Raw genomic sequence first — 13,918 nt, 5'->3', positions numbered from 1 at the left:
ACATAATTTTATTACAATAATTATAATAACTATTTTATTATTAATTTTTTAATTTTACGAAAAAATTCTTTATACAATTCTTATCAGATTCTTTATAAAAAGCTCTGCATTATCTCAAAACGAAGATTCAATCGTAATATATCACATTTTACCAACTTTATACGAGGTATGTCGAAAAATATGAATTTCTCTCTAAGAGTTAAGTACCTTTATTTTATAGTTCACAATATTTCAACTGGAATGATATAATTGCATATTTAAACATAGTTTTTAATTGCGAACAACTTTTTATAATAAAGTTTTTCAATATTGTAAAATATAAAGGTGGTATACTCGTAGTATAGGTACTATTGAGCGAAATTAATATTTTTTGATATGCCTCGTATAAAATCAATAAAATTTAATATCTGATTATTGCAACTTAGGTTTTGTACCATGCAGAGCATTTTATACAGAATAACTTTTTTTCGTAATATAGATATGTAATAAAAAAGTTTCCTATAGGTTCCAAGCTACGCAAACACACTTTTTTGGAATAGGGCTTTTCATTCACAGTCATTTGTTTCGAGCTTCTGTCATGTGTCACATAATATTAATATATCTACGTCATACGTTATTGATATATACAATGATACAAACCAAAGACGTATGGCGTAGATATATTAATATTATGTGACACATGACAGAAGCTCGAAACAAATGACAGTCGATGAAAAGCCCTATGGGTCTGTATACCGATAAAGATGAGAAATGTAAGTTGTTATGAACAGTGAATGATAACGCTAACACAAAAGAGTTTTTGTTAAATAAGTCGTATTTAGTAATTGTTTAACGCCGGAGCAGTCGCGCTCACTTCAGTCACGTAAGCAGTCGCGCGTAGAACAAAACCTAACAATACGAATTTAAAACAAATGTCAATTTTATAATATTTTTGTTTGCTTGTTATGTTAAAAATATATATTTCTAACAATTTTAAAACTAATTGGTTACCACCAAAGCCATAAATTCCACCAAAAAAAAAATAAAAATGAAATTAAAAAAAATTTAAAAAAATCCTAAGCATTACTACAATCTTCTTCGAGGCACTTACAAGTTATGTTGCAAAATTGTTCATTAAGTTATCACGGAAAATGATAAAAATTTGGATTTTTTCTAACGGCGTTAGAAGCCCTTTTAATCCGGCCTCCCGGATTAAAAGGGCCCCATTTCAAATTCTGCGGGGGGCCCCGACTTTGTTACGCCACTGGCTTTGAAATACAATTTCTGGATTTAAAAAACAAGGAGATATGGCGCTCTAAATGCGAATGTCTTTGTGTTGAATTGGAAGTATTGGAGAAGAAAAAAAATTCACAACACAAGAAGTGGTCTGCTTTGAATGACCTGGAGAAGGAAGACATGATCATTTTCAACGCTTGGAATAATATTCCTGATTCTTATGATGAGCTAAAAAGCTCACGTTTGCTGTTCTTTCCCTTTTCGGTTCCACATATCAACATTTAAAAAAATGGATATTGCGCCAAAAATTTTGTAAAAAATATAATGTTGTAGGAAATAAAACCCTACAAAACGAAAGAAAATAGAAGTTTGTACGATGATTAGAAACGAAGAGATCGCCAAAAAAAACGAAAAAATACATTTTAATTTTTTGTGGGGTTATGGATGGGCAGGATGGGGCTAAGGGTCTAAACATTTATTTGGTCGAATACTTTTTGATGTAGAACATGTGGTTCTTTTATTTTTTGGAATATCGCTGGGAGCATTTTTCACTATCTTAACCGACTGACTAGACACTTTAGTTTTATTTAGCGCAATAAAAGTTTGCCGAACAAGCAGATTTGGCTCCCAATTTTTTTTAATTGTTGTAATGTTCATATTTGGCTCTTTGGCTAAAAAGTTTGCCGACCACTGCACTAGGGCATTTTAGCATGAATACGTTTGCTCCTCAAAGAGTTACAGTTGCCAATAATCATTGAAATTGTAATAAATAATACCTCTTTGTTATACAAAGTATTATACGTACGCATACACATTTCTACAATTAAAACCACTGTTTGTTTTTGCAAAATAATATTTATCGTATTCACGGTCATGAACACAATTTACAAAAATAAATTAGTATCACGCTTTAGATAGAATATCTCGTACACTGCATAGATAAGAAAATTAAATGGTAATTATTATTTATAGCACAGGAGGCTAATTTCAATTTTGGGCATTACCTCATCCGTCCGACGAACTGGAATGTTCAATATGGTGTCCACCAATATTACACTAAGAGCCGGGATAGGTGAAATTTGCTAATCATTTTAGGCACTATTAAAGAACACGTATGAGCAGAATGCCGTCACTTTTTAGTGGCCGTTGACAGTGGCGCATCAAACTTTCCACTTATGGACAGGATAAATAAATTAAGAGGTATCCTCCCTAACTCCAAGAATTTATTTTTTTTTAAGTTATACAGGGTGTTAGTAAATAAGTATGACAAACTTTAAGGGCTAATTCTACATGAAAAAATAATGACAGTTTGCTCGATAAACATAAAATATGTCCGCAAATGCTTCGTTTCCGAGATACGGGGTGTTGAAATTTTTATTTCAAACTGCAATTTATTTATTGCTCCAAGATGGGTTGAGCAATGAAAATGAAATTTGGTGTGTTTTAAGAGGTAGTTATTATGCATTTTTTGACATACAATTAAGAATTTTGTATTCATCATTGGCGCGCGTTTTTATGCAGAAAAATAAAACATTTTGACGCGTATTTTTCATTTCTTATAACATTATCAAGAATTATCTAATATAATAATACTAAACTAATAAGATTTTAACTAGGTGCAAAGCTACAAGAAATGTTCAAAATGGCCTCCTTTAGAGGTAACAGAAGAATTTTATATTCAACATTGGCGCGCGTACAGGTAATTGTCGAATTTTTTTAAGTGGTACGCCACTGAGATATGTCAAATTCAAAATCATTTTTGAATTCGTCGTATAATTTTTGACAAAAATATATCCGGCCTTGTTTTCATATGAGACACCATTTTTATACAAAAAAATAAACGATAAATCTTAACGCTTACAAAGTATTCGAAGTAGTTTCCATATGCATAGAAACTTTTTCAGATACTTTGTAAACGTTAAGATGTTTTATTTTTTTGCATAAAAACGGCGCCTCGTATGAAAAAAAGGCAAGAGAGATTTTTTGTCTTAAATTGAACGAGGAATTCAAAAATGATTTTGAATTTGGCATATCTCAGTGGTGCTACTACTACTTTTTTCTTTAAAAAAATTAAGACAATTACCCGTACGCGCGCCAATGATGAATATAATATTCTTCTGTTACCTCTAAAGGAGGCCATTTTGAACATTTCTTGTATATTTGCAACTAGTTAAAATCTTATTAGTAATATTTTCTGTTATTGTTCTAGTTTAGTATTACTATATTGGATAGTTCTTGATAATGTATAAAGAACTGAAAAATACGCGTTAAGATGTTTTATTTTTCTGCATAAAAACGGCGCACCATATGAAAAAAAAACCGTTTTATTATCACAAATTAGATGTGAAAAATAATTTTTAATGTGAAATATCTCAGTGGCGTACTATTTTTTTCTTTAGAAAAATTCAGACCATTACCCGTAGGCGCGCCAATGATGAATACAAAATTCTTAATTGTATGTCAAAAAATGCATAATAACTACCTCTTAAAACACATCAAATTTCATTTTTATAGCTCAACCGGTCTTGGAGCAATAAATAAATCGTCAGTTTGTAAGAAAAAATTCAACATCCCCTATCTCGGAAACGAAGCATTTGCGGACATATGTTTATCGAGCAAACTGTCATTATATGTCACCTTGTATATGATTAAAAAAATAAGACTTTTTAACCCACCAACCTCTTTCCCCTCCATCCATTATTTAAAACGTCATGTTTCGTTTTAATTTTTTTAGGTGGAATGCAATCAATTTTATAATTTCAAAAAATGCACACGCATAGTTGATGCTTTTACAAAACACGTCTATTTTTTAGAAGTCGGGAGCTTGTGTGTACATAGAAGCGTACAATTTTTTTGAGATGGCTGTAGGTCTATTTTTTTATTATGTGTATTTTATCACACAATATTTCTATTTTTTTTTTCAGATTTTTCCATGAAGTTCGCCACCTTCAAAAATCCGAAAAACTGGTTTTTTAGGGAGTTTTTTTGGGGGTTTAAACGTGTTTCTCCCAATTTTGAATGTTCTAAAGGACTCAGTTACTTCAATTTACATATAAACTATAAAAAAACCTTGATTTGATCTATTTTGAAGTCAAAATAGGAAAAATCTACAAAAACCGCCTAAAAAAAGATATGTCGCAGAGTATTTGGCGGAAAAGTAGTAGAGGCGTACAATTTTTTTGAGATGGCTGTAGGTCTATTTTTTTATTATGTGTATTTTATCACACAATATTTCTAATTTTTTTCAGATTTTTCCATGAAGTTCGCCACCTTCAAAAATCCGAAAAACTGGTTTTTTAGGGAGTTTTTTGGGGGGTTTAAACGTGTTTCTCCAAAATTTTGAATGTTCTAAAGGACTCAGTTACTTCAATTTACATATAAACTATAAAAAAAAACCTTGATTTGATCTATTTTGAAGTCAAAATAGGAAAAATCTCCAAAAACCGCCTAAAAAAAGATATGTCGCAGAGTATTTGGCGAAAAACTAGTAGAGGGGGAACGGACAAAACGATCGAACGAACAAGTGTACCAACATCTTTAAAGATACAGGAGAGCAGAAAAGTCAAGAATATTGGTTGGAGAGCACCTGAGGGCAAAAAAAGAGGAAGAACAAGAAGGAAATGGAGAGATGCAGTAATGGAAGAGATCAGTGAGTTGGGAATCAGAGATTGGAGGCTGGCAGCTAAGAACAGCAAACGATGGAAATTATCCATCCATTAATGGCCCTAAAAGACCTTACTGTACAAGGAGCTAGGAGCTATACATACATATATCACGCTTTAGATATATCTTGTATGCTGCATAGATAAGAAAATTAATGGTATACTTAGTAGACTCTGAAATCGGTTAAAAAATTTAAACCAAATATAACAAAATTCAGTTTGGCAACATTCTGTGAAGAAAATGTCTTCTCAGATATCAACAGAACCGTAATTTAGTTCAGATAAATTAATATTAATTAAATTAATTTTTTTACCACCAAAATTATATGTTTTTACCATAATGTTCAAATATGATGTTCAAAAAGTAGAAAAAAGTTTAATTTCTCCTGCTTGATATTTATTGTCTAATTATTTTAACTATACTAATATGCAAGTGTTTACTGTAAGTTGTAAAATGACTAATTTACAATGATTAATGCGATGTTAAAATACCGCAAGTGCGTATCTTTAAAGCGGCTATTCGAATTTCTTAAACATTTATACCAAACATTGATACCGCCACTTTTTTACGTATTCTGGCCGAATTCCGTTTCTACTCTAATTATTATTTATGGCACAGGCTAATTTCAATTTTGGGCATTACCTCATCATCCGACGAGCCGGAATGTTCAATATGGTGTCCACCATCTTCGCTACAACATTTTATATGGAACGGCGAACAAGGAGACGGAGATAGATTACTATAGTGGGACATGTTCTCTTCGTTTTCGGGTGTATACCTGGAAAAGAATATAAAAAATTAATAACGGAATTTTTGTTGTTTTATCCCATCCCATTTTGTTGATGTGAGAAAGAGATTGCGGAGGCATGGTGAAAATACTGTCAAAGACTGCATGCAGATGATTCTCTGGATACAAATCACGATGAGATCACCTTTTAAAGTCTGAGGTAAAAAAGAAATTAAAATGCTAAAGAATCGAAAATCTCATGGCGCAGACCAGATCACAGCAGAGGTTTTAAAAAATACAGAAGAGGTTGCAGTAAATGTCGCGCACGTGATCTACAGAAAGTATAAAATGGACTCACCTTCGATTCTGCGCGTCTCCAATTTGAGACCACTTTCGTTTTTCAGCTAGACAAACTGACGCAGCCCTCAGCGGCCTGGGAGGTGCCGTTGATCGCCTCATTTTACTATTGCTATTGATAACTTCCAACTCTTCTTCGGAGCTGTGAGCATCGTGTTGATCAGGAGCTGGACTTTCCATCGAACATCCTGTGTCTGCCGGTGATACGTTACAAACGCGTTCTGAACAGGATGCTGCAATAAAGAAGAATATCCGTAAATCTTTACTTTCATAGAAGAATGTGAAAATGCATGTATAATGAAAAATACATTACCTATAATAAAACATTTTATGGTGCAATTCAATGTGTTGAATAATCGTGTACAGTGCTTTTTATTTGTTTAATTAACCTTTCAACTTTGAGATAAATGACTGTCAGTTTTTTTATTTATATACAGTGAGCCGTAAATGTTTGAATAAATTTATTTTTTCGTAAGTGGCCGATTTTGAAAATAAATCCCGATACAAGTCGTTTTTTATTTTTAAATTATGATTTTTTGGCTTATATATCATACTGGGGACGTCATTCATCTGGGAGTGATGACGTAATCGTAATCGATGATAAGCCGGCGCCTTTAAGAAAAAATCTTGAAACAGGTTGGTTTTTTCAATTTTTAAATTATAATTTTTCGCTTATATATCATACTAGGGACGTCATTCATCTGGGAGTGATGACGTAATCGTAATCGATGATTTTTTTTTAATGAGAATGGGGGTCGTGTGATAGCTCATTTGAAAGGTTATTCAATTCTCTATTCAGTAGTAATATAAATATTAACATAATTATTTATACAGGGTGTCCAAAAAAATTTTTAATTAAATTAATTGACACAAAAAGAAGAATGTATGTATGTAATTTATTTAGTTCAAAATACATTTTACTGCTGACAGATAACAGAAAAAAAGTGTATTTGATAAACAAACATTGCTTTTCGCTTAAATTCAATGTAGAACTCCCAAGAGGCAGGTGGGTGGCAGCTTGAACATTGAATTTAAGCGAAAAACACTGTTTATTTATTAAACAAACATTTTTTTTATAAAAAAATGAATAACCATTTTCAATTTCGTTGCAAAACGAAAATACAGCCGAACCATATTCCAGTCCAATCAGAGAGTGCTGCAAGCACCTCTACCGGTTTCGAAACTTATTAGTCTCTCATCAGGAGGCACATATGCTGCTCTCCCTGATCCAACCAAAACAAACCCCAGCGTGCAGTCCCGAATTGCAACGAACGAAATGGCATAGATGCCCTAGCGGCAACTGCTAGCAAAAGACTAAGTTTTCACTCTAATGGCATATAACATATCCCACCAGAATGAAAACAATGGGAACCTTCTCTGGTTACACCTCCGAGGCTTCTACAATTTGCAAGCCATACGGATGCTGAGACTAAGGAAGATGAGGGAATTCTACAATTTACAATTCACGTCACATCTGCTCAGCGCGGTAAAGTTCCAACGAGACTGGTTCCCTTCATACTCAACACAGAGTAAATGTAAATCAAAAATGAATAACCATTTTCAATTTCGTTGCAAAACGAAAATACAGCCGAACCATATTCCAGTCCAATCAGAGAGTGCTGCAAGCACCTCTACCGGTTTCGAAACTTATTAGTCTCTCATCAGGAGGCACATATGCTGCTCTCCCTGATCCAACCAAAACAAACCCCAGCGTGCAGTCCCGAATTGCAACGAACGAAATGGCATAGATGCCCTAGCGGCAACTGCTAGCAAAAGACTAAGTTTTCACTCTAATGGCATATAACATATCCCACCAGAATGAAAACAATGGGAACCTTCTCTGGTTACACCTCCGAGGCTTCTACAATTTGCAAGCCATACGGATGCTGAGACTAAGGAAGATGAGGGAATTCTACAATTTACAATTCACGTCACATCTGCTCAGCGCGGTAAAGTTCCAACGAGACTGGTTCCCTTCATACTCAACACAGAGTAAATGTAAATCAAAAATGAATAACCATTTTCAATTTCGTTGCAAAACGAAAATACAGCCGAACCATATTCCAGTCCAATCAGAGAGTGCTGCAAGCACCTCTACCGGTTTCGAAACTTATTAGTCTCTCATCAGGAGGCACATATGCTGCTCTCCCTGATCCAACCAAAACAAACCCCAGCGTGCAGTCCCGAATTGCAACGAACGAAATGGCATAGATGCCCTAGCGGCAACTGCTAGCAAAAGACTAAGTTTTCACTCTAATGGCATATAACATATCCCACCAGAATGAAAACAATGGGAACCTTCTCTGGTTACACCTCCGAGGCTTCTACAATTTGCAAGCCATACGGATGCTGAGACTAAGGAAGATGAGGGAATTCTACAATTTACAATTCACGTCACATCTGCTCAGCGCGGTAAAGTTCCAACGAGACTGGTTCCCTTCATACTCAACACAGAGTAAATGTAAATCAAAAATGAATAACCATTTTCAATTTCGTTGCAAAACGAAAATACAGCCGAACCATATTCCAGTCCAATCAGAGAGTGCTGCAAGCACCTCTACCGGTTTCGAAACTTATTAGTCTCTCATCAGGAGGCACATATGCTGCTCTCCCTGATCCAACCAAAACAAACCCCAGCGTGCAGTCCCGAATTGCAACGAACGAAATGGCATAGATGCCCTAGCGGCAACTGCTAGCAAAAGACTAAGTTTTCACTCTAATGGCATATAACATATCCCACCAGAATGAAAACAATGGGAACCTTCTCTGGTTACACCTCCGAGGCTTCTACAATTTGCAAGCCATACGGATGCTGAGACTAAGGAAGATGAGGGAATTCTACAATTTACAATTCACGTCACATCTGCTCAGCGCGGTAAAGTTCCAACGAGACTGGTTCCCTTCATACTCAACACAGAGTAAATGTAAATCAAAAATGAATAACCATTTTCAATTTCGTTGCAAAACGAAAATACAGCCGAACCATATTCCAGTCCAATCAGAGAGTGCTGCAAGCACCTCTACCGGTTTCGAAACTTATTAGTCTCTCATCAGGAGGCACATATGCTGCTCTCCCTGATCCAACCAAAACAAACCCCAGCGTGCAGTCCCGAATTGCAACGAACGAAATGGCATAGATGCCCTAGCGGCAACTGCTAGCAAAAGACTAAGTTTTCACTCTAATGGCATATAACATATCCCACCAGAATGAAAACAATGGGAACCTTCTCTGGTTACACCTCCGAGGCTTCTACAATTTGCAAGCCATACGGATGCTGAGACTAAGGAAGATGAGGGAATTCTACAATTTACAATTCACGTCACATCTGCTCAGCGCGGTAAAGTTCCAACGAGACTGGTTCCCTTCATACTCAACACAGAGTAAATGTAAATCAAAAATGAATAACCATTTTCAATTTCGTTGCAAAACGAAAATACAGCCGAACCATATTCCAGTCCAATCAGAGAGTGCTGCAAGCACCTCTACCGGTTTCGAAACTTATTAGTCTCTCATCAGGAGGCACATATGCTGCTCTCCCTGATCCAACCAAAACAAACCCCAGCGTGCAGTCCCGAATTGCAACGAACGAAATGGCATAGATGCCCTAGCGGCAACTGCTAGCAAAAGACTAAGTTTTCACTCTAATGGCATATAACATATCCCACCAGAATGAAAACAATGGGAACCTTCTCTGGTTACACCTCCGAGGCTTCTACAATTTGCAAGCCATACGGATGCTGAGACTAAGGAAGATGAGGGAATTCTACAATTTACAATTCACGTCACATCTGCTCAGCGCGGTAAAGTTCCAACGAGACTGGTTCCCTTCATACTCAACACAGAGTAAATGTAAATCAAAAATGAATAACCATTTTCAATTTCGTTGCAAAACGAAAATACAGCCGAACCATATTCCAGTCCAATCAGAGAGTGCTGCAAGCACCTCTACCGGTTTCGAAACTTATTAGTCTCTCATCAGGAGGCACATATGCTGCTCTCCCTGATCCAACCAAAACAAACCCCAGCGTGCAGTCCCGAATTGCAACGAACGAAATGGCATAGATGCCCTAGCGGCAACTGCTAGCAAAAGACTAAGTTTTCACTCTAATGGCATATAACATATCCCACCAGAATGAAAACAATGGGAACCTTCTCTGGTTACACCTCCGAGGCTTCTACAATTTGCAAGCCATACGGATGCTGAGACTAAGGAAGATGAGGGAATTCTACAATTTACAATTCACGTCACATCTGCTCAGCGCGGTAAAGTTCCAACGAGACTGGTTCCCTTCATACTCAACACAGAGTAAATGTAAATCAAAAATGAATAACCATTTTCAATTTCGTTGCAAAACGAAAATACAGCCGAACCATATTCCAGTCCAATCCGAGAGTGCTGCAAGCACCTCTACCGGTTTCGAAACTTATTAGTCTCTCATCAGGAGGCACATATGCTGCTCTCCCTGATCCAACCAAAACAAACCCCAGCGTGCAGTCCCGAATTGCAACGAACGAAATGGCATAGATGCCCTAGCGGCAACTGCTAGCAAAAGACTAAGTTTTCACTCTAATGGCATATAACATATCCCACCAGAATGAAAACAATGGGAACCTTCTCTGGTTACACCTCCGAGGCTTCTACAATTTGCAAGCCATACGGATGCTGAGACTAAGGAAGATGAGGGAATTCTACAATTTACAATTCACGTCACATCTGCTCAGCGCGGTAAAGTTCCAACGAGACTGGTTCCCTTCATACTCAACACAGAGTAAATGTAAATCAAAAATGAATAACCATTTTCAATTTCGTTGCAAAACGAAAATACAGCCGAACCATATTCCAGTCCAATCAGAGAGTGCTGCAAGCACCTCTACCGGTTTCGAAACTTATTAGTCTCTCATCAGGAGGCACATATGCTGCTCTCCCTGATCCAACCAAAACAAACCCCAGCGTGCAGTCCCGAATTGCAACGAACGAAATGGCATAGATGCCCTAGCGGCAACTGCTAGCAAAAGACTAAGTTTTCACTCTAATGGCATATAACATATCCCACCAGAATGAAAACAATGGGAACCTTCTCTGGTTACACCTCCGAGGCTTCTACAATTTGCAAGCCATACGGATGCTGAGACTAAGGAAGATGAGGGAATTCTACAATTTACAATTCACGTCACATCTGCTCAGCGCGGTAAAGTTCCAACGAGACTGGTTCCCTTCATACTCAACACAGAGTAAATGTAAATCAAAAATGAATAACCATTTTCAATTTCGTTGCAAAACGAAAATACAGCCGAACCATATTCCAGTCCAATCAGAGAGTGCTGCAAGCACCTCTACCGGTTTCGAAACTTATTAGTCTCTCATCAGGAGGCACATATGCTGCTCTCCCTGATCCAACCAAAACAAACCCCAGCGTGCAGTCCCGAATTGCAACGAACGAAATGGCATAGATGCCCTAGCGGCAACTGCTAGCAAAAGACTAAGTTTTCACTCTAATGGCATATAACATATCCCACCAGAATGAAAACAATGGGAACCTTCTCTGGTTACACCTCCGAGGCTTCTACAATTTGCAAGCCATACGGATGCTGAGACTAAGGAAGATGAGGGAATTCTACAATTTACAATTCACGTCACATCTGCTCAGCGCGGTAAAGTTCCAACGAGACTGGTTCCCTTCATACTCAACACAGAGTAAATGTAAATCAAAAATGAATAACCATTTTCAATTTCGTTGCAAAACGAAAATACAGCCGAACCATATTCCAGTCCAATCAGAGAGTGCTGCAAGCACCTCTACCGGTTTCGAAACTTATTAGTCTCTCATCAGGAGGCACATATGCTGCTCTCCCTGATCCAACCAAAACAAACCCCAGCGTGCAGTCCCGAATTGCAACGAACGAAATGGCATAGATGCCCTAGCGGCAACTGCTAGCAAAAGACTAAGTTTTCACTCTAATGGCATATAACATATCCCACCAGAATGAAAACAATGGGAACCTTCTCTGGTTACACCTCCGAGGCTTCTACAATTTGCAAGCCATACGGATGCTGAGACTAAGGAAGATGAGGGAATTCTACAATTTACAATTCACGTCACATCTGCTCAGCGCGGTAAAGTTCCAACGAGACTGGTTCCCTTCATACTCAACACAGAGTAAATGTAAATCAAAAATGAATAACCATTTTCAATTTCGTTGCAAAACGAAAATACAGCCGAACCATATTCCAGTCCAATCAGAGAGTGCTGCAAGCACCTCTACCGGTTTCGAAACTTATTAGTCTCTCATCAGGAGGCACATATGCTGCTCTCCCTGATCCAACCAAAACAAACCCCAGCGTGCAGTCCCGAATTGCAACGAACGAAATGGCATAGATGCCCTAGCGGCAACTGCTAGCAAAAGACTAAGTTTTCACTCTAATGGCATATAACATATCCCACCAGAATGAAAACAATGGGAACCTTCTCTGGTTACACCTCCGAGGCTTCTACAATTTGCAAGCCATACGGATGCTGAGACTAAGGAAGATGAGGGAATTCTACAATTTACAATTCACGTCACATCTGCTCAGCGCGGTAAAGTTCCAACGAGACTGGTTCCCTTCATACTCAACACAGAGTAAATGTAAATCAAAAATGAATAACCATTTTCAATTTCGTTGCAAAACGAAAATACAGCCGAACCATATTCCAGTCCAATCAGAGAGTGCTGCAAGCACCTCTACCGGTTTCGAAACTTATTAGTCTCTCATCAGGAGGCACATATGCTGCTCTCCCTGATCCAACCAAAACAAACCCCAGCGTGCAGTCCCGAATTGCAACGAACGAAATGGCATAGATGCCCTAGCGGCAACTGCTAGCAAAAGACTAAGTTTTCACTCTAATGGCATATAACATATCCCACCAGAATGAAAACAATGGGAACCTTCTCTGGTTACACCTCCGAGGCTTCTACAATTTGCAAGCCATACGGATGCTGAGACTAAGGAAGATGAGGGAATTCTACAATTTACAATTCACGTCACATCTGCTCAGCGCGGTAAAGTTCCAACGAGACTGGTTCCCTTCATACTCAACACAGAGTAAATGTAAATCAAAAATGAATAACCATTTTCAATTTCGTTGCAAAACGAAAATACAGCCGAACCATATTCCAGTCCATATAATATGCCATTAGAGTGAAAACTTAGTCTTTTGCTAGCAGTTGCCGCTAGGGCATCTATGCCATTTCGTTCGTTGCAATTCGGGACTGCACGCTGGGGTTTGTTTTGGTTGGATCAGGGAGAGCAGCATATGTGCCTCCTGATGAGAGACTAATAAGTTTCGAAACCGGTAGAGGTGCTTGCAGCACTCTCTGATTGGACTGGAATATGGTTCGGCTGTATTTTCGTTTTGCAACGAAATTGAAAATGGTTATTCATTTTTGATTTACATTTACTCTGTGTTGAGTATGAAGGGAACCAGTCTCGTTGGAACTTTACCGCGCTGAGCAGATGTGACGTGAATTGTAAATTGTAGAATTCCCTCATCTTCCTTAGTCTCAGCATCCGTATGGCTTGCAAATTGTAGAAGCCTCGGAGGTGTAACCAGAGAAGGTTCCCATTGTTTTCATTCTGGTGGGATATGTTATATGCCATTAGAGTGAAAACTTAGTCTTTTGCTAGCAGTTGCCGCTAGGGCATCTATGCCATTTCGTTCGTTGCAATTCGGGACTGCACGCTGGGGTTTGTTTTGGTTGGATCAGGGAGAGCAGCATATGTGCCTCCTGATGAGAGACTAATAAGTTTCGAAACCGGTAGAGGTGCTTGCAGCACTCTCTGATTGGACTGGAATATGGTTCGGCTGTATTTTCGTTTTGCAACGAAATTGAAAATGGTTATTCATTTTTGATTTACATTTACTCTGTGTTGAGTATGAAGGGAACCAGTCTCGTTGGAACTTTACCGCGCTGAG

At 37.6% G+C, this 13,918-nt stretch overlaps 1 protein-coding gene across 3 annotated transcripts in view; it reads right to left on the bottom strand.

Moving 5' to 3' along the window:
- The window catches only part of LOC114338545 (uncharacterized), a 181,373-nt gene that overhangs the window by 102,164 nt on the left and 65,291 nt on the right, over positions 1–13,918 (bottom strand). For all 3 annotated transcript variants that reach the window (XM_050657901.1, XM_050657902.1, XM_050657903.1), the window contains exons 3-4: positions 5,964–6,195; positions 5,521–5,656 (exon numbers count right to left, since the gene is read on the bottom strand). In XM_050657901.1, the coding sequence (XP_050513858.1) occupies positions 5,521–5,656; positions 5,964–6,195 (368 nt within the window). The remainder of the gene's footprint in view (positions 1–5,520; positions 5,657–5,963; positions 6,196–13,918) is intronic.

This window comes from Diabrotica virgifera, chromosome 8 (genome assembly GCF_917563875.1).
Source record: "Diabrotica virgifera virgifera chromosome 8, PGI_DIABVI_V3a".
Lineage (NCBI taxonomy): Eukaryota > Metazoa > Arthropoda > Insecta > Coleoptera > Chrysomelidae > Diabrotica > Diabrotica virgifera.
The sequence above is the reverse complement of the archived record's forward strand: the minus strand, read 5'-3'. Positions and strand labels throughout refer to the sequence as shown.